Source organism: Rhinoderma darwinii, chromosome 1 (genome assembly GCF_050947455.1).
Source record: "Rhinoderma darwinii isolate aRhiDar2 chromosome 1, aRhiDar2.hap1, whole genome shotgun sequence".
In the NCBI taxonomy this organism is placed as follows: Eukaryota; Metazoa; Chordata; class Amphibia; order Anura; family Rhinodermatidae; genus Rhinoderma; species Rhinoderma darwinii.
Window position 1 is genome coordinate 349,714,255 of NC_134687.1, and position 21,053 is coordinate 349,735,307.

Below are 21,053 nucleotides of genomic sequence, written 5' to 3' on the forward strand. Positions count from 1 at the left end.
TTGTGGGATCACAAAAGTGATGGGCCAAGAATATACGCTATATTCTTTCTTCAGCAGTATTATGCAGATTGCATATATCATTTGTGCCATTAGGCGTACTAGGTATTCAGACTTGTTATTATAACATGTTGTCCTGAAATAGAGCATCGTATTTTCATGAAAGATCCACTTTAAGACATATTTCTTGTTAAAAGTTCATAATACTTTCATCTGCTAGTTTTAATTATAAGAAAATTAATTTGTAAAGAAGTGATTTTAATAATGTAAATGTCACTATCATTGTCATTAACTTGGTATGTATAGGTCAAATAAAGACACTTTGGGTAATTACATTTTGATGCACTTATGCATAAATGAAATCCATCTTTTTAGCCAATGTCCTTAGACTGTACAATGTCCCAACTTGCTTGTTGCAAAAGGCTCAGTATTCCTGCATTCTGAAAACAGTATCTCTGTGAAGCTGGGTATAAAGAGGCGGGGTCTCCTACTGTGCGAGAACCCGATGCACAGCTGAAGAATACACTCTGTAAGCTTTGGGTCTTCTTGACAAATTCTGTGCTCTCATGAGGTTCACCGTAGCTGCAATCTCATTGGTTGCACAGCCACCGCATATACTTTATACGCTTTGGCTGTGTCAGTAATAAGCCTTTATGAGTGAAACGCATGGGAAGTAAGTGCACACTGGACTAGAAAGAATAAAAAATAAACCTATCCGGTGGCTGAGGAGCTGAAAGTGGTGCTGATGATAAGATGAGGGCATATGTTGGATAAATAAATACATTTTTGTGTGATGACGTTGACAGTTTGAAGTATTAAAGGCCTTATATTTCTTTTAACCACCATTTTCTTTACTGCTCCAATGCATCTAAAATAAAAAATAAAATAACTTTACAAATTAAAAATATCCTTCCATATGTCTCCATGGTTACATACTACAAACAAACCCTGTGTAGTCTGATCCTGTAGTTACACTTTCCAACTGTGCTCTAATTCTTGATTACTTCCATTCAGCATTCTGTAGGTATAACAGGTCAACCAGGCAGCCTCTGAAAAAAGATGAGCTGAAGCGACAGTTCCTAACACCGCTGCCCCTTTATTCAAGCAATTAGCGGTAGTCACATCAGTCTGGCCCTGCTGAACAAACATTGATGTTATATCCCAGTGATATGACATTATTGTCTTAATTGGAAAAATCTTTTTCCTGCTGCATTCAGACATCTGTGACACAGCTGCGTGCAGTAGCCATGTATTTACGCGAACAATAAAATTGAATTCCATTATGCATACTCAGGTCAGTTTTTACCAAAGCTTTTTTTTTTGGGCAATGTTATTCTGATTATGTATGAAAAGTTCCAATCCTATTTTTTACTATAAATATCCTGCACTGACCTGTATTCTGTCCCTGTCATCATATTCTAAAAAACGAGAAACTGGTATAAAAGAAATACTTGTGGGAAAAAAACTACAAAACTGTTTAAAGCTTTAGCAACGCATATAACATAGAGCTGAACCCTTTTCTAATGAATCAAGATATTTAAAATGATGTCCGCTTTTCCATGTACTAGCATTTAAGAGAGAGGAGAAAAAACAGCAAAAATAAAATAAAACCAGAGGTATAAAACACTGACAAAGGAGTTTGGATTGAAAGTGCATGATCAGGACGACTACATACATGGGGAAGGGGGCTGTCCTGGCTCAGACAGACCACCTACCCACACTAGAAGATTTTTGCATTTAGTATTTCAGAGTGATTTTTTTTATCTTTGCAAATATCAAAACAATGAATCAACCAATATGTCATGACGAACCTATATATGATTCCAGCCAAAAAGGAAACTGTGATCCTGAATCTTAGTATTAGTAATAGTTACAGGAAGCCTGTCATACAGTGAAAGGTTATTCCTGTATTTCCTTATCAATGCACTAAAGGGAAGAGCTCATCATATCCGAGCAACTATAGCATTATCATCAGATAGGACTTAGCATCCAATTGGTTTATATAAAGGAAGAGCATTGTTTCTTTAACATAAATAGCACCCCCTTCCCCCAATGGCACCCTAGTATGCTGCCTACTCCACCTATCTCCCTGCCAACTTATAAACTGTTAATGTGGATCTGTCACCTTAAATAGGGCAGCAAATTACTGGCAGCCTCTGTTCAGAGGGTTGGGGGACGGACGCTCCCCTTCTGAATTCAGAGCATTCATAACTATGACTCTGCTGTATTTCAGACTCTTCCTGCCTTTAAAAAGGGAAGAATATTCAGGTGAGAGATTTGCTTTAAATACGTTATAAATAGCTTATAAATAAATATTGCATGCGTGCATAGACAGCACAAACTGAATAAGATACAGTATAAACAGGAATTGATAGCTTTCCTTTGAACTACCTGGCAGCTAGACATACTGGGCAATGTAGTTTAGTGGTGACATCATTGAAGAAGGAAGTTAGGCCTCATGCACACGAACATATTTTTTTCCTCCCGTAAATACTGGCGTAAATACGGGTCCTTTGTCACACGTATTCGACCCGTATTCCACCAGTATTTACGGACCCGTGCCCGTAAATATGGGTCAGGTGTCACTAGTATTCCACCCGTATTTACAGACCCGTTTTCTCTGCACTAAATCGGAAGCCCCTTCTCTCTATCAGTGCTGGAAAGAGAGAAGGGGCAGCCCTTTCGGGCAGAGTTTCTGCAGCGATGGAAAGTAAAAGAAGTTCATACGTACCGTTGTCTTGGTGACGCGTCCCTCTTTTGACATCCAGTCCGACCTCCCTGGATGACGCGGCAGTCCATGTGACTGCTGCAGCCTGTGATTGGCTAAAGTGGTCACATGGGATGAAACGTCATCCCGGGAGGCCGGACTGGAGGAAGAAGCAGGTAAGTTAACTTTTAATACTATTAACTCCAGCGGTAGTCACTGTCCCGGGTGCTGAAAGAGTTACTGCCGATCAGTTAACTCTTTCAGCACCCTGGACAGTGACTATCTCCTGGCGTCGCCTAACAACGCTCCCGTAATTACGAGTGCACACACATAGCCACCCGTAATTACGGGAGCCCCATAGACTTCTATGGACCTGCCCGTGCCGTTATTACAGCCTGAAATAGGACGTATTCCATGTTTTTCAACGGCACGGGCACCTTCCCGTAAGCATACGGGAAGGTACCCATGGCCAATAGAAGTCTATGGGCCCTTAATTACGGGCCGTAATTACGGCTCGTAATTACGGACGTTTTTACATTCGTGTGCATGAGACCTTACTGCACGCATTAGATTTAGATGCCTTCGTTCACAGAAATTAATAGAGTGTGCAGCTTACATATGGCCTAGTGACATCTATTTAAACCATAACTGTCCATGAAATAAATCCCCTATCATTGCTTAAGGTATTATTACATGGCCCGACCTGGGCCTTGTGAATTATCGCTGATCAGCTCGTTGATCGGCGCTCGTTTGCTCCTTTCCCAAGGAGCTAGTATGGGGATGAGCGACCGGAGATGTACTGCCGACAACAATAATAGTTTATGCATTCAAAACGATGCATGCCGATGAATGAGCGTTTGCTCATTCATCTGCTGTTCATTCCCCTGTTTACACAGGGCAATTATCGGGAACGAGAATTCCAAGAACGCTCATTTCCCCGATAATTGGCCAGTGTAAAAGGGCCTTTACATACGCAAAGGTACATAGGTTTCTGCTTGCAATACACTAATACACTATATGGACAAAAGTATTGGGACATCTACACCTACAAACTACACCTACAAGGAGTTTTTATGGCATCCTGTTCTAAATCCATAGGCATTAATATGGAGATAATAATAATAATCTTTCTATAGCGCCAACATATTCCGCAGTACTTTACAATTCAGAGGGAACATGTACAGATGATATCAGACATTACATAGTGACAAAAATAATTTACAATTCAAACAAGTGGAGTGAGGGCGCTGCTCTCAAGAGCTTACAATCTATGAGGAAATAAGGGAGACACAAAATGTCAAAGGTGCTTGTGTTGTACAATGGTCCTGCCATCTTTTATAAACATAGGGTAGTAAACATAAAGTTCCATCATCCAGTCACCAGCCAGTATCTGTGTATGACAGACATAAAGTTCATTAGGATGGTTAATAGATGGTGGGAACACAAGGAGCTCCGTTTTAGAAAGATTCAGTTTTAGATAGAGAGAGGACAGGATGTTAGAGACAGCGGACAGACAATCACTGGTGTTTTGTATTAGACCGGCGGTGATGTCATCGTAAGAAGAGGCATATAATTGGGTGTCATCAGCGTAGAGATGGTACTGGAAGCCAAATCTGCTGATGGTTTGTCCAAAAGGGGCTGTGCAGAGAGAAAAGAGGAGTGGACCTAGGACTGATCCCTGAGGAACCCCGATAGCAAGCGGAAGAGGAGAAGAAGTAGAACCAGCAAATGACACATTGAACGAGCGGTCAGAGAGATAGGAAGAAAACCAAGAGAGAGCTGTGTCCTTGAGGCCAATAGAATGGAGCATGTTACGTAGGAGTTGGTGGTCTACAGTGGCAAGGGCTGCGGAGAGATCCAGAAGAGTCAATAGACAGTATTTGCAGTTATATTTAGCCGGCAAGAGATCGTTTGAGACCAGTGCCACCATCAGGGCAGTACTAGTGGTACACCCATCAGGGACCCGGCCGGCTGAAGAAAAGGGGCCCGCCGGACTGTCGCCCCCCCCCCCATCGCAACCCTCGCAGGCCCCCCTCGCATTCCTCGCAGGCCCCCCCTCACAACCCTCACGTGCCCCCCCTCACAGGCCCCCCTCGCAACGATCGTGGCCCCCCCTGCAGACCTGTTGTTGCTTCACGAACTGGATGAATAAGAAACCAACTTCAGCATCGTAGAGTAATAACAGAAGGGGATGATGCAGCATGAGTAGCAGAAGCTCCGTGTGGAGATCCCGCTCCCCAGACACGTCCTTCCCTACATCCGACTGGACCTGCAGGCTGGTGAGTGTCCCCCTTGTCCATCCTGCTTCCCCATCCGTCCAGACCCCACTTGTAGAATATATAAAGTGTTTTAAATGTTTCTGTTTCCTAGTGTTTTTTTGCGGCGATTTTTACAATCGCAGCAAAAATGGCGCAGTTTTGCAGGGATTATATGAAAATCGCATAAAAACAAGGATACAAAACATGAAAAAATAGTGCTGTTAGGCTATATTCTCAGAGTGCGGCTAAATCAAGTTTTTGCCGCAATTTTGCAAATATTGTGGCAAAAAATGGGATTTGACCGCACTGTGTAACTAGACTAAGGCCTTATTCAGACAGCAATGGCTGTATTTCCCAGGCCGACCACAATTCATGGAGCCGGACTCCTAGCATCACAGTTATCAATGCTGCTAGGAGTCCCTGCCTCTCCACGGGAATACTGTCCCATACTGTAATGATATTTTCAGTATGGGACCGGGGAAAGTGTTCCCATGGGAAGGGAGGGACTCCTATGATTATAGATAACTGTGATGCTAGAAACCCAGCTCCCTGAACTTTGGTCGGTCTGGGAAATATGGTCGATACACGTTCCGTATATCACAAACCGAACATGGACATCTGAATAAGGCCAACTACTTGTCTTCTATTTTTGATGCGGATTGCGCACTGAAAATTCACTACAAATTACAATATAAGGTGATATTCAGACCAACGTGTGTGAAATCAGCCGTGAATAACAGCCGTTTCTCACGGCTGATTTTCACCCATGTGGGACCCGTTTTCACAGATCCCTCATAGACTTGAGTCTATTGAGGGATCCGTGAAAATGCACAAAAATAGGACATGTCCTATTTTTTTACAGGCCCTTCACACTGTCCATTAAAGCAACAACCATGTGAATAACCACATAGAAATACATGCAGCCGTGTGACGGCCATTTAAAAAAACGTCCTTCACACGGAGGATTAACACGTTAGTCTGAATAAGCCCTAACTCGTGTGAATGGGGTTTGTCAAAACCCCATGCACATGCAGGAGAAAAACAATCTGCATGGAATTTAGGACGTGCTGCTGATTTATAACCCCTTAAAGCAATATCACGTAACTCTACGTGATAAGGGTTAGGTATGCATGGGAAGTATAGAGTGAGCTCACGGGCAGAGCGCACTCCATACACAGTGGGTGACACAGCCGACACCTCACTGCAACGGGCGGAATCAAAGATCACAATTGATTCTGGCAGTTTAACACCTTAAATGCCGCGGTCAATCGTGACCGCGGCATTTAAAGTGTTATACAACCTATAGAATGTAGGGTACAATAAACACAATGCAATTTGAAGAAAATGTATACATTTTTATTAAGGATAACACCATTAAAAGATGAGTCATGCTGAGCATGAGTAAAAACGTCTGTCAATTGCAGAGGACATACGTGTAACAATAAATGACAGTACAATGGGTGATGTATTAATGTACTTCCAAGGCAATCAGTCTATCCAGTAAAATAATTACAGCTTCTGTGTAGATAATAACATGCAAAATGCAACATGTGTACAGAAACGATGAGATCTATACTAAAGAAGACTGAAAACAGCTAAAGTACAGCATCAAACACCAGCCTAGTGCTGGGAACCGACATGTGATGTTAAACTGACAATGCAATGCAGTCAGTGATGGTCAAGACAGTTTAAACGGAATAACATGTGGAAGACAAGAAACACAACATACCCATGATAGCCCTCTGCAAGGAGAGAACGTCAGTCCCGACGCGCGTTTAGGCGGAATGCCCTCGTCCGGTGGTGGCGTCTCTCCAGCAGGGTCCTCCCCTTTAAATAAATAGCTGTCTAATCATATACAGGAGAGTAAGTCACGTGGGGTAGTAGGTTTGTAATAGGTGGCGTCATATGTCAGGAATGAGAGGGTCCATCGTAATCCCCCGACCGCGCGTCATCAAGGGGGGCGTGGATCAACGGCGACTGACGCCGCAGAGACACGCCCACCCGGGTGCAGACGCGCGAATCGAAGGGAAGCCAGACCACTCCCCCCGACACAAGCGCACGGACAAACACTACTGCAGGGTAAGGAGAAAAACCCATAGAGTGTTAGGGTATAAGATTGGGCAGCTGAATCTGAATGAAGAACCATAAACAATATTATTGTGCCTATTAATAAACCATAATATATTAAGTGCACGAGACGTGATAGTGATGGAGAAACAGTATCCATGCAGAAAAGCAAAATGACAAAGTGCAAAGTGAATCTGTATTAAACAGATGATGCAATAAAAGATAGTCGCAAGGGACTTATAACAGACCATATATATATAAAACCAATATATATTGACAATATGGTTATGAACATAAACATATATATAATATAATAATAAATAAGCAATAACACTATAGATTTAAAAATACATATAATTAAAATATATAAACTAGTTTTAATTGACTATTGTGTAATGATGGGGGTAGGGAAACAGACAAGTGAGCCCTAATCTACCCGCCACTCAGTCCCTGCCTACTTGCAACGACCCGCCCTAGGCGACGGGGTACAACTGGGCGACGGTCCCTACGCTCAATAAGTGCACGACAGACAAACAGACAAGGGTACACAGAAGCTAAGGGAAATGGGGTAGTTGCCCACGGCAACACCGTGAGCAACAAGAGTGGTGAAAGAGCCGAGTCAAACCAGGAATGTACGAGGTACCAAACGCAGAGCAGGAGGGTAGTGAACAAGCCGAGTCAAACCAGGAGTGTACGAGGTACCAAACGCAGAGCAGGAGAGTAGTCAGTAAGCCAGGGTCAATATGAAGCAGGGTCAAATAGTTCAGAAGCTGCAGCAGGGCCAGGAAACCAAATGAGAAGAATCACAAGCAAGGAGGAACAGGAAAGGCAGGTATAAATAGACAGAGGGCGGGAGCTAGCTCCGTCTGGCCAGGCTGTGATAGGCTCTCCCACTCCTAAGCCTGCCAATCCTGAGTGGTGGAAGATGGAGTCAGTCTCACAGACATAGAATCAGGTGCAGACTGATTACCTAAGGGCGTTGACACAGAAGCTGTGCCTGGCAGATCCTTTACAGTACCCCCCCTTTTATGAGGGGCCACCGGACCCTTTTTGGTGGACCTGGTTTATTGGGGAAACGAAGGTGGAACCTCCTGACCAATACCCCAGCGTGAACATCCCGGGCGGGTACCCAAGTCCTCTCCTCAGGCCCGTATCCTCTCCAATGGACCAGGTACTGGAGGGAGCCTTGGACCATCTTGCTGTCCACAATCTTGGCCACCTCGAATTCTACCCCCTCAGGGTTGAGAACGGGGACAGGAGGTTTCCTCGAGGGAGCCAAGGACGGGGAGCAGCGTTTAAGGAGGGAGGCATGAAACACGTCGTGTACTCGAAAAGATGGTGGCAACTCCAGTCGGAAGGAGACCGGATTGAGGACTTCAATGACCTTGTACGGCCCTATAAACCGGGGAGCAAACTTCTTAAGACGCAAGTTCCTAGATGATAACCACACCAGATCCCCGACCATAAACAAGGGGTTAGCAGAACATCTATCTGCCTGAGTTTTTTGTATGCTCTGTGACGCCTCTAGGTTCTTCTGAACCTGGGCCCAGACTGTGCACAGTTCCCGATGAACGACCTCTACCTCGGGATTGTTGGAACTACCAGGTGAAATGGAGGAGAACCGTGGATTAAACCCAAAATTACAGAAAAAGGGGGAGACCCCTGACGAGTTACTGACCCGGTTATTAAGGGAAAATTCGGCGAGGGAAATGAATGAGACCCAATCATATTGACAGTCAGAGATAAAACACCTTAAATATTGTTCTAGAGACTGATTAGTCCTCTCCGTTTGGCCATTAGTTTCAGGATGGAAGGCAGAGGAGAAGGAAAGATCAATCTCCAAATTTTTACAGAAGGCTCTCCAAAACAATGATACAAATTGTACCCCTCTGTCAGAAACAATATTGACAGGGACCCCATGGAGACGCAGGATGTGTTTGACAAACAAGGTAGCTAACGTCTTAGCATTGGGTAGTTTCTTGAGGTTGCACAAAGTGGCACATCTTACTGAAGCGGTCTACTACAACCCACACCACCGACTTGCCTTGAGATGGAGGCAAATCGGTGATAAAATCCATGCAGATATGGGTCCAAGGTCTCTGGGGAATGGGCAAAGAACGTAGTAAGCCCGCTGGTCGGGACCTGGGAGTCTTGGACCTAGCACAAACCTCACAAGCGGCGACGTAGGCCTTAACGTCTTTAGGCAACCCAGGCCACCAATAGTTTCTGGCAATGAGGTGCTTGGTACCCAGGATGCCTGGATGACCAGATAGTGCGGAGTCATGATTTTCCCTAAGTACCCTTAGCCGGAATTGCAGGGGAACAAACAGCTTGTTCTCAGGAAGGTTCCCGGGAGCTGAACCTTGATCAGCCGCAATTTCAGAGACTAAATCAGAATCAATAGAGGAAATGATTATACCTGGAGGCAAAATACAAGCAGGATCTTCCTCCGAAGGAGGGCTGGCCATGAAGCTACGCGACAGTGCATCAGCCTTAATATTTTTAGACCCAGCCCTATAGGTAACCAAAAAGTTGAATCTGGTAAAAAATAACGCCCATCGAGCTTGTCTCGGGTTTAGCCTCCGGGCAGATTCTAGGAAAACCAGATTCTTGTGGTCGGTAAGGACTGTTACCTGGTGCCTAGCCCCCTCCAGGAAGTGGCTCCACTCTTCAAATGCCCATTTAATAGCTAAGAGTTCGCGGTTGCCAATATCATAGTTACTCTCAGTGGGCGAAAACTTCCTGGAGAAGTAGGCACAGGGACGGAGATGGGTGAGGGACCTGGTACCCTGGGACAAGACAGCCCCCACTCCCACCTCGGATGCGTCAACTTCCATGATAAATGGCTCCATTTGGTTGGGCTGAACCAGCACCGGGGCCGAGATAAAGCACTTCTTAAGGACCTCAAAAGCCTGGACAGCCTCAGGAGGCCAGTGGAGGAGATCAGCACCTTTGCGAGTGAGGTCCGTAAGAGGCTTAGCAATGACCGAGAAGTTAGCAATAAATCTCCTGTAATAATTAGCGAACCCCAAGAAGCACTGTAACGCTTTCAGGGAGGCAGGTTGGACCCACTCCGCCACAGCCTGGACCTTGGCGGGGTCCATGCGGAATTCATGAGGAGTGAGGATTTGACCCAAAAATGGTATCTCCTGCACCCCAAACACACATTTTTCGATCTTCGCAAACAGTTTGTTTTCCCGGAGGACCTGGAGCACGTTCCTGACATGCTCAATGTGGGAGGACCAGTCCTTGGAAAACACAAGTATGTCATCAAGGTACACTACAAGAAATACCCCCAGGTAATCCCTAAAAATCTCATTTATGAAATTCTGGAAGACCGCGGGAGCATTACACAACCCAAAGGGCATGACGAGGTATTCGAAATGACCTTCGGGCGTGTTAAACGCAGTCTTCCACTCATCCCCCTCTTTGATGCGGATAAGGTTATACGCCCCCCGTAGATCAAACTTAGAGAACCATTGGGCCCCCTGAACCTGATTAAAGAGATCAGGAATCAAAGGAAGGGGATACTGGTTCCTTCCAGTGACATTATTCAAGTTACGGTAGTCAATGCATGGCCTAAGACCACCATCCTTCTTCCCTACGAAGAAGCCAGCACCTACCGGAAAAGTAGAGGGGCGAATGTAACCCTTGGCCAGGCATTCCTGGATATACTCTCTCATGGCTTCACGTTCGGGACAAGAGAGATTAAATATCCCCTTAGGGAGCTTAGCTCCTGGTACCAAATCGATAGCGCAATCGTATTCTCTATGAGGAGGTAACACTTCGGAGGCCTCCTTAGAGAAAACATCAGCGAAGTCCTGAACAAACTCAGGTAGCGTGTTCACTTCCTCAGGGGGAGAAATAGAATTAACAGAAAAACATGTCGTCAAGCATTCATTACCCCATTTGGTAAGCTCCCCAGTATTCCAGTCAAACGTGGGATTATGCAACTGCAACCAGGGTAGGCCTAAAACCAAATCGGACGAAAATTCCTGCATCAACAGTACAGAGCACTGCTCCAAATGCATGGAGCCAACAAGGAGTTCAAAAACAGGGGTATGCTGTGTAAAATAACCATTAGCAAGAGGAGTGGAGTCGATACCCACTACCGGGACAGGTTTAGGCAAATCAATCAAAGGCATAGCTAAAGACATAGCAAATTCCACAGACATGATATAAGCAGAAGACCCTGAATCCACGAAGGCACTGCCGGTAGCAGACCTACCACCAAAAGAGACCTGAAAGGGAAGCAAGATTTTATTACGTTTCATATTTACGGGAAATACCTGTGTGCCCAAGTGACCTCCCCGATGATCACTTAGGCGCGGAAGTTTTCCGGCTGCTTATTCTTACGCCTAGGACAGGTGTTCACTTGATGCTTGTCATCCCCACAATAGAAGCAGAGACCATTCTTCCTGCGGAACTCTCTACGTTGTCGGGGGGACACGGAGGCCCCGAGTTGCATAGGTACCTCCGAGTCTTCCGTGGAAGAGCGAAGCAACGGAACCTCGGGAGGCATCATGGGGGAGTCAGAGGGGAAAACACAAAAATGTTCAAGTTGTCGTTCCCTGAGACGTCGGTCAAGTCGTACTGCTAAAGCCATAACCTGGTCTAGGGAGTCAGAAGAGGGATAGCTAACTAGCAGATCTTTCAGGGCGTTCGACAGACTCAACCTAAACTGGCACCTTAAGGCAGGGTCATTCCACCGAGAAGCTACGCACCACTTCCTAAAGTCAGAACAATACTCCACAACAGGTCTCTTACCCTGACGTAAGGTCACCAGCTGACTCTCGGCAAAGGCAGTCCTGTCAGTCTCGTCATAAATGAGTCTAAGTGCAGAAAAGAAAAGATCAACGGAGGAAAGTTCAGGGGCGTCAGGAGCCAAGGAGAAGACCCATTCTTGGGGCCCTTCCTGGAGCCGGGACATAATTATACCCACCCGCTGGCTCTCAGAACCTGAGGAGTGGGGCTTTAAAGGACCAGTGTCACGAAAAAAATATTTTTTAGATCAATTTGATTTTAGTGTTTTATTAATTTGTGTGTTTGTGTTTTACTTTTTTTTATTTTTTCTCTTTTTCTTCCCTATGGGGGCTGCCATTCTTTTTCCATCTCTGTATGTGTCGATTAACGACACATACAGACATGGAATACGGCACATACAGTCCCATAGTGAATGCGAACGGGGCCCGTTCCATCCACTATGCTGTACGCCGTCTGTGTGGGAACGGCGCATGCGCCGCTCCCACACAGTCCAAGTTGAACTGTGCGACGTCCGGCGCCATTTTCCTGTGGACCGGAAGTCGCGGCCGGACAGTAAGATTACTACTTCCGGTCGCGGCTTCCGGACTTGTGCACTTGGAGCGGTGGTAGCAGACGGAGCGGACGGACCGGAGGGAGCGGCGGCGGCAGGAGCAGGTAAGTTATTTCTATGTATGTTCGTGGTTTAGTGTGTGTTTACTACTGTATGTTAACCTACTACACTGTGTGTTAGCTCAAAAAATGGCGACACACAGTGTAGGAGGTTTGACCGTTCAATCCCCTCATTTCTCCCGGCATTAGCCAGGATAAAGGAGGGGGGATTCCGAGAGCTCACTAGAGCGAGTGAGTTTTCTCAAATTTTGCAGCATTAAGCAATGTGGTTGCTTTACCACATGCAATGCTGCAATTTTGGGAATTGCTCCATCTAGTGACCAGCGCTGGGAAATATTATAAATTAGAATCTAATTTATAATATTTCCTGACTCGCGAAAAAAATTAAAAAATTAGAACAATGTTTAATCACCTATACACTAATTGTTTAACTAAAAAAAAAATAATACATTTCTAGCGACACATTCCCTTTAAGCGAAAATAGAGCCTACAACTCTCCCGAAAGGAGAGAAAAGTCTTCCGGTCCCCTGAGAACCGGTCAGGCAACTTGAGGTGGGGTTCAAGAGGTGAGGGGCACTACCATGGTAGCATCAGGTTGGTTGACCCTCTGAGCCAGGGCCTGGACCTGTAGGGAGAGACCCTGCATTTGCTGAGCCAGGGTCTCAAGGGGGTCCATAGTAGTGTGAGGGACCAGGGTAGACTAGGTATATGGGCTTGTGATTATGTAATGATGGGGGTAGGGAAACAGACAAGTGAGCCCTAATCTACCCGCCACTCAGTCCCTGCCTACTTGCGACGACCCGCCCTAGGCGACGAGGTACAACTGGGCGACGGTCCCTACGCTCAGTAAGTGCACGACAGACAAACAGACAAGGGTACACAGAAGTTAAGGGAAATGGGGCAGTTGCCCACGGCAACACCGTGAGCAACAAGAGTGGTGAACGAGCCGAGTCAAATCAGGAGTGTACGAGGTTAAAACGCAGAGCAGGAGGGTAGTCAACAAGCCGAGTCAAACCAGGAGTGTACGAGGTACCAAACGCAGAGCAGGAGAGTAGTCAGTAAGCCAGGGTCAATATGAAGCAGGGTCAAATAGTTCAGAAGCTGCACCAGGGCCAGGAAACCAAACGAGAAGCATCACAAGCAAGGAGGAACAGGAAAGGCAGGTATAAATAGACAGAGGGCGGGAGCTAGCTCCGTCTGGCCAGGCTGTGATAGGCTCTCCCACTCCTAAGCCTGCCATCCTGAGTGGTGGAAGATGGAGTCAGTCTCACAGACATAGAAGCAGGTGCAGACTGATTACCTATGGGCGTTGACACAGAGGCTGTGCCTGGCAGATCCTTTACAATTGTATGGATAATGATAAAGTGAAGAAATGCATCTAAAAAATTGTTATAATGGTGAAACAAGTGTGTATTAGCATAACACATAATTAATGTTGCTTATGAAACAGTATATAGTATCTAGATAGAATGAAAATAGTTATTAAATAATTTTGTTTACATTTAAAATGAAAGAAAAAAGAGAAAATGAAAAAAAAAAAATATATATATATAAAGTGAAAAATGCTAAAAAATAATAGAATGAAAAATGTGTAAATGTAAAGATTATATAGGAGACCCGCGTAAAGTATATATATGACGAAGAAAGTGTATGTGTGTGAAAAATATTGTGTGAATATATATTGAAAATATCACATAGAAAAACCAATGTGGTGTGTACATATATATTATATAAAAGGATTGTGTGAGAAAAATTAATTGAGGAAAAACAGATGAGGCAAAAAATGACAAATAGAGCGTCAATAATGGATATTATTCTTCATGGATGTGGAAAGTTGTTCATATCACAGCATTCTTAGCTTATTATTCTCCGAATTATAGAGAGTCAGAGATAATCTATAATAAAAGGGAGACAAGCATAAAAAACTTAAAACATACTTAAAATAACCCGCTGGAGGTCAATGGTCAAAGAAATGGGGCGAAATTTAAATTCTCATTAAGTCCAAGAGGGCGCATTGTCCCTAGAGTCCAGATCCACTTAGATTCGCATTTTGCCAGGTTTTTAGAAACATCACCCCTTCGAATGTGTTTTTGTTGATTGTGTTAACATAGTTGCAGCAGAGCAAAGCGTAATCCCGCGAGATTACGCTGTAAATGACAGGTTACAGCGAGATTACGCTTTGCTCTGCTGTAACTACCACAGACAGAGTAACGAAGTGCAGAGATTGTGAACAGACATCCCGTGGAATGTCTATTCACTGTCTAAACACTTCAGTATCGTTAATGTGTTAGTATAAGTCAGCACATACTGATCTAAAAGGATCCCTATGTGCTGTCTAAATGAATGGGGAGGAGTGCATGACGCTGATTGGTCAGCGTCATACACTCCTCTGTACAACGCCCACTTGGTCTAAAGTAAAAATATGCCCACTTGGGCATTAAGCAAATCATTAGCATAAATCTAAAATCGCTAATAAAGTGGTAAAAATAGATCATTTTTTTAAATTAAAAGCACTGCTGTCACCTACATTATAGCGCCGATCTCCTTATGTAGGAGATAGGGCACTTATAATGTGGTGACAGAGCCTCTTTAAAGATAGAAACTGGGAGGCAAATGAGGAGATTGGGTTATCAATGGGTATACTAAAGTCACCCATGATGAGAATGGGTGTTTCAGAGGAAAGGAATTGTGGAAGCCAGGCAGCATAATGATCCAGGAATTAGTGGGATAAGCCCGGGGGAGGGGGGGGGCGGTAGAGCCTCTTTAAAGATAGAAACTGGGAGGCAGATGAGTAGATTGGGTTATCAATGGGTATACTAAAGTCACCCATGATGAGAATGGGTGTTTCGGAGGAAAGGAATTGTGGAAGTCAGGCAGGATAATGATCCAGGAATTGGTGGGGGTAGTAGACAACTGCCACTCGGAGGGAGAATGGGCAAAAGAGTGTGAGGGTGTGGAGTTCAAAGGAGGAAAAGTGAGTGAGGGTACCAGGGGAATGACATGGAAAGTGCAGTGCGGAGAAAGAAGTATGCCTACTCCTCCACCCTGCCTGTTCTCAGGTCTGGGGGCATCAGAGAAGTGACCACCATAAGATAGAGCAGCAGGAGAAGCAGTGTCAGACAGGTGTAGCCATGTTTCTGTAAGAGCCAGAAGGTTGAGAGAGTTAGAAAGGAATAATTAGTGAATAAAGGTGAGTTTGTTGCACACAGATCGAGAATTCCAGAGCGCACAGTTAAAAGAGACAGGAGAAGACATACAAGGAATGTTAAGGAGATTTGCAGGGTTTCTATGTGTGGCAGGTAAGGGGTTGAGCTTAGCAGAAGAAAAGGGAGGACCAGGGTTAGGAAAGATGTCTCCTGCAGTGAATAGCAGGAGAATGGAGAGAGACAGCAGATGGTTCAGTGATTTATAAGAGCGACTTGATTTGAACAGTGGGATGAGATAGTTTAAGGTGATTAAGGAAAGTGAATAGTGCATGGGAGCTGTACATGGGCGTGGGAAGAAGAGAGGGACTGATGTGGATGGAATTTAGTAAAGGCATGAATGGGCGGTAGGATTGTAAGCAAACAACACCTACAATGATGAGTAAGGTAGTGAACATGGTGTGGTATTTTTTTTTAGGAAAACAGATAAAATGTTAACTGTAATAATTATAATGTAAGCAAGTTGGTTGGTTTAGTCCACATAGCTTACCAGTCTGATGTTCTGTTTAACTGCCATGTATATATAACTGCCAGGACACTTTGACAATATGACACTTAGACCAAGATGACTTCTGCCCTCGTGCCACCCCTGCACGAGTAGTTTCCCCTTATGCCACAAATAAATTTATAGGGGAGTAGATGCTTAGATCTAAGCCTAATTAAGCTTGTTCAGCTAAATTAGTTGTTCCACCCTTTGCATCCAAAACGGCTTTGACTCTTCTGGGAAGGCATTCTTCAAGATTTTGGAGTGTGTCAGACACTGATGTTGGATGAAAGGGACTGGCTCGCAGTCTCCATTCTAGTTTATCCCAAAGGTGTTCAATGGGTTTGAGGCCAGGGCTCTATGCGGGCCAGTCGGGTTCTTCCACACCAAACTCACCCAACCATGCCTTAATGGAACTAGCTTTGTGCATTAGGGCACAGTCATGCTGGAACAGAAAAGGGCCTTCCCCAAACTGTTCCTACAAAGTTGGAAGCATACGATTGTCCAAAATGTCTTGGTATGTTGAAGCAGTAAAATTACCCTTCACTGGAACTAACGTGCCTAGGCCAACCACTGACAAAAAAAAATCCATAGCATTATCCCTTCTCCACCAAACATTACAGTTGGGACGATGCAGTCAGGCAGGTAACGTTCTAATGGCATTGGCCAAACCCAGACTCGTCCATCAGACTGCCAGTTAGAGAAGCATGATTCATCACACCACAAAATATGTTTCTACTGCTGCAGTGGCCAGTGGCAGCGTACTTTACACCACTCCATCTGATGCTTGGCATTGTGCTTGGTGATGTAAGGCTTGAATGCAACTGTTCGGCCATTGAAACCCATGCAATGAAGCTCCCGTCGCACAGTTTTTGTGCGGATGTTAATGCCAGAGGAGGTTCGGAACTCTGCAGTTATTGAGTCAGCAGAGTGTTTTATGAACTATGCGCCTCAGAACTTGGCAACCCCTTTCTGTAACTTTACGTGGTCTGCCACTTTGTGGCTTGGTTGTTGTGGTCACTACATGTTTCCACTTTGCAATAATACCACTCACAATTGATCATGTAATATCTAGGAGGGAAGAAATTTCACAAACTTACTTGTTACAACAGTGCCATCCTATTACAGTACCATGCTGGAATTCAGTGACTTCTCTAGAACGACCCATTCTTTCACAAATGTTTGTAAAGTTAGACTGTGTGGCTAGGTGATTTATTTTCTACACCTATGATAATGGGACTGAATGAAACACCTGAATTAAATGCTTAAGAAGTGTGTCCCAATACTTTCGCCCATATAGTGTATTCTAAAATTATCTATACTACTAAGAAAGTTCCATCTGTCTGATTCTGATATTGTATTCTCAATTCAAATTTGGGAACACGTGGATATGCTGCACATGATAACGGAATACCAGGAAATCTTTTATCTACAGTGATAACTTCTCCTTACCGATAACTTCTACTTAATTCCTTTATATTGGATACTGTAATAATGGTATTTTTTATCAATAATATTTTAATAAGAATGACATGTCATTTCAGGTGGAGTGGAAGCTATAAGAGACCTGATTTTAGTGAATTCACTTCCATTAATTCCAAATTCTGAAACGTCCATGACTTGTATTGCCCCTCAATGGAGTTCTCCAGAGACCATTGCCATTGCAAGAGATTTTGAAGCCGTTGTAGACAAACTTCAGGATCCCCTGGAAGTTATTCAGGATGAACAAAGGAGATCAGTAAAGAAAGTTTTTTGGAAAAAAGAAAAGACAAATGACGCAATTGGAGCTTATTACTGTGAGTGGAAATCACAAGACACAGTGACAAGGGTACGAACTTTAAAAATGTCAGCACAAGGTAACTTATTCCATTCACTTTTCTGTAGACCCAAATGGTATCTGATGTACAGTATGTATTCACAGATTAATCTATGTAGGTGAATAAAATAAACTGTAAAGTGATACATAAATTTTTACAAAATTCTGATTCATAAGGCTGCATGAAATAGAAGTATGGAAAGAAGTATGGTTTGAGTGTTTCTAAACCTCCTAAGGGGAAATGCTACAGGGGAAGATGTTGGGATGTTAATGAAATCCAAAATCTGAGCACAGATTCACATTCGCTGCAGTTTATATAAGATCTGATCAGCAGGCTACTATAAATAGGAGAGGCTACAAACCATCCTAAAATATACCTATGCAAGGTAAATCGAATGTATTAACATAAAATTACATATAATTTAAATCAGGTTTTTACTCTAAACATGGAGGCTGTAATAATCTATAGACACTTTTCTGACCATTAACTCTACACCTGCAATGAAGCACACACCTCAGTCTATGCAGATAGCGCAATAAGGATGTGTACTCCACCAATATGGCCGCACCACAGAACTTTTAAAAATAAAAAATGTATATCTAGATCATTTAGAGAAAATTACAAAGACATTATTTCTCTCCTACAAACTTACATCTAATAAACAAAACTAAAATTACATGAGACATTTCCTTTACGTGTAGACAACTCGAATGGGGCCATAATGGGAGATTTCCAAGCACTTGAAGGTGCTCCTACGCCCATAAGGTTAACCTTAGAGACTTTCCTATCCAGATAGCTTCCAGACATAAAGCCACTAGCTTAAAGAAGCTCTGTCAATAGTTTAGTAATGCCCAATCTCCTAGCTAATCTAATAGGCGCTGTCACAGTGATAATGCTAGTGAAAGCTGTGTCCCAAAACGTTTATTATTTTAAAAATTATGAGCTTTTTTGTAAATATGTAAATTAGCCTTTATTAGACAAGTGGGAAGTAACAGCAGCGTTTCTCCTGAGGTGGAGCTACGTCACAGCCTCTGACGCCGTCCTATCAGCATGAAGCTGCTTCACACAGTGTGAGAGACATTCTAGAGGGAAGGGGGATCACTTCAAACAGCCACATCTTGGGCTGTGTGGCATATGAAAAAGGAGATTCTAATCTTCCATATGACACCAGGATCGCAGTTCTAGCTGTGACACAACCAGAGATATCGCCAGTTGAATACACAGTCGGGAATGGAAGCTGTATACTATACTAGCTTTTATACCCAGCGTTGCTCGGGAGAATGACTTACGGTATAGATAGAGTAAAAGCTCACTATTTAAATACCCAATTATGTGTTGTAAGGCCCCATGCAAACGACCGTAGAATTAGTCCGTAATTACGGACCCATTCACTTCTATTGCCCATGGACACCTTCCTGTATATTTACAGGAAGGTGTGCGTGCCGTAGAAAGGCGCCGCAAAAGACAGGACAAGTCCTGTTTTTGCTTTTTACAGACCGTGCTCCCATACTTTATATGGGAGCACAACCCGCATAATAATTAGAGAGTATTAAAAGTTAACTTACCTGCTTCTTCCTCCAGTCCGGCCTCCCGGGATGACATTTCATCCCATGTGACCGCTGCAGCCAATCACAGGCTGCAGCGATCACATGGACTGCCGCGTCACCCAGGGAGGTCGGACTGGATGTCAAGAGGGATGCATCACCAAGAGATTGGTACGTAAAAAATGTATTCCCTTTAGGAAATAAAAGTCCTAAGCCAGTGCTCCTAGACTAAACTACGAAGTAGTGGATGAGGGGCAGGGACTTCAGATTCATGCCCATTTGGCATCATTTTCCTCGCTCCTCATCTTTACCATTAGTCCCTCCATCGCTCATTGCTTCTCCATGCATTTTGTTCCCTCAATCGCTCATTGCTTCTCCGTGCATTTTAGTCCCTCAATTATACAAGACAGGACAACTGTCCTGCCTCTGTGTAAACCCGCTGTGGCCAACATCGCAGTGCTGCTGTGTTAGGCAATTCAGCGAGGAATGATGTACATTGCAGCCAATTATGGGCTGCCACGTCATCAATAGGGGGCGGAGCCTGTCAGTGCAATCCGTCACCTGGGGAACGCGTGTCCAACCAATGAAAAATCGGGCTTCAAACAAACATTCTAAAATATATATAAGATGATCACACTGTGTTACTGGGCAGAGAAGCTGTATGCTGATTAGACAGCGTCATACAGAAAACATAACACCGCCCAGAGTGAAAAGAAAGTCACCTATTTGGCTATTAGGGCCACATTAGCATATTTAGAAAAATGCTCATAACTTTGCAAATAATGAATGTTATTTTTAAAACAAATGACACTGTAGTTATCAGCAGCAAAGCATATTAGATTAGTTAGGAGATAGGGAATTAATAAACTGGTGACAGAGCCTCTCTAAGCTGTTTTTAGACCTTGACCACAGCAACAAAGAAGGTTGTTGACGAAACTAGAATTCAACTTAATCTCCTATTGAACTCAGGACTAGAAAAACAACTTAGGTGATCGCTTTGATCACTTTGATCGCTTTACTCTTCCACCCCTTAGCCCTGATTATGTTAATAAAATAGAGGCAAATATAACCTTGCTAGAAGTTCAAGTGGCTATTAGGACCCTGAAGCCCTCCAAGTTCTCAGGCCCTGATGGCTTCTCAGCCCCGAATTTTTGCCCCTCTTACTACCCTTTTAATTTCCCTAAAGACCGGAGTTTCTGTGCAACACTCCTATACCTCTGCATAGATCGCCATCATCCCCGAACCCAGCAACGATTATATAGATTTATACAACTACCGTCCTATTTGTCTTTTTAATACTAATATCAAACTTCAGGTGAAAATTCTGGCTACCCGCTGTCACGATCTGTGGGTATGTGGACCCACTGGGCCTTACCTCCGTAGCAGAATAGTAGCTGGCCAAACAGTGTACCAAGTCAATGTCTATATAGTCCAAGCACAAGGGTACCTGTAGCAGTTCAGACAGTAGTAACAGTTAAGCTCAGATGGGAACTTGGCAGCAGACACCAGGCGTGGTGTAACACAGCAGGCGAGACCGATGGCACAACACGACTCCAACTTTCTAAGGCACAGGAACAACAGTAGCACGGGATACAAGACACAG

The 21,053-nt window shown here is 44.0% G+C and overlaps 1 protein-coding gene across 1 annotated transcript in view; it reads left to right on the plus strand.

Annotated features, from left to right (window-relative positions):
• TEK (TEK receptor tyrosine kinase) overlaps positions 1-21,053 on the plus strand; it is a 132,417-nt gene that overhangs the window by 66,006 nt on the left and 45,358 nt on the right. The window contains exon 2 of the mRNA XM_075851852.1: positions 17,634-17,945. Within this exon, the coding sequence (XP_075707967.1) occupies positions 17,634-17,945 (312 nt within the window). The remainder of the gene's footprint in view (positions 1-17,633; positions 17,946-21,053) is intronic.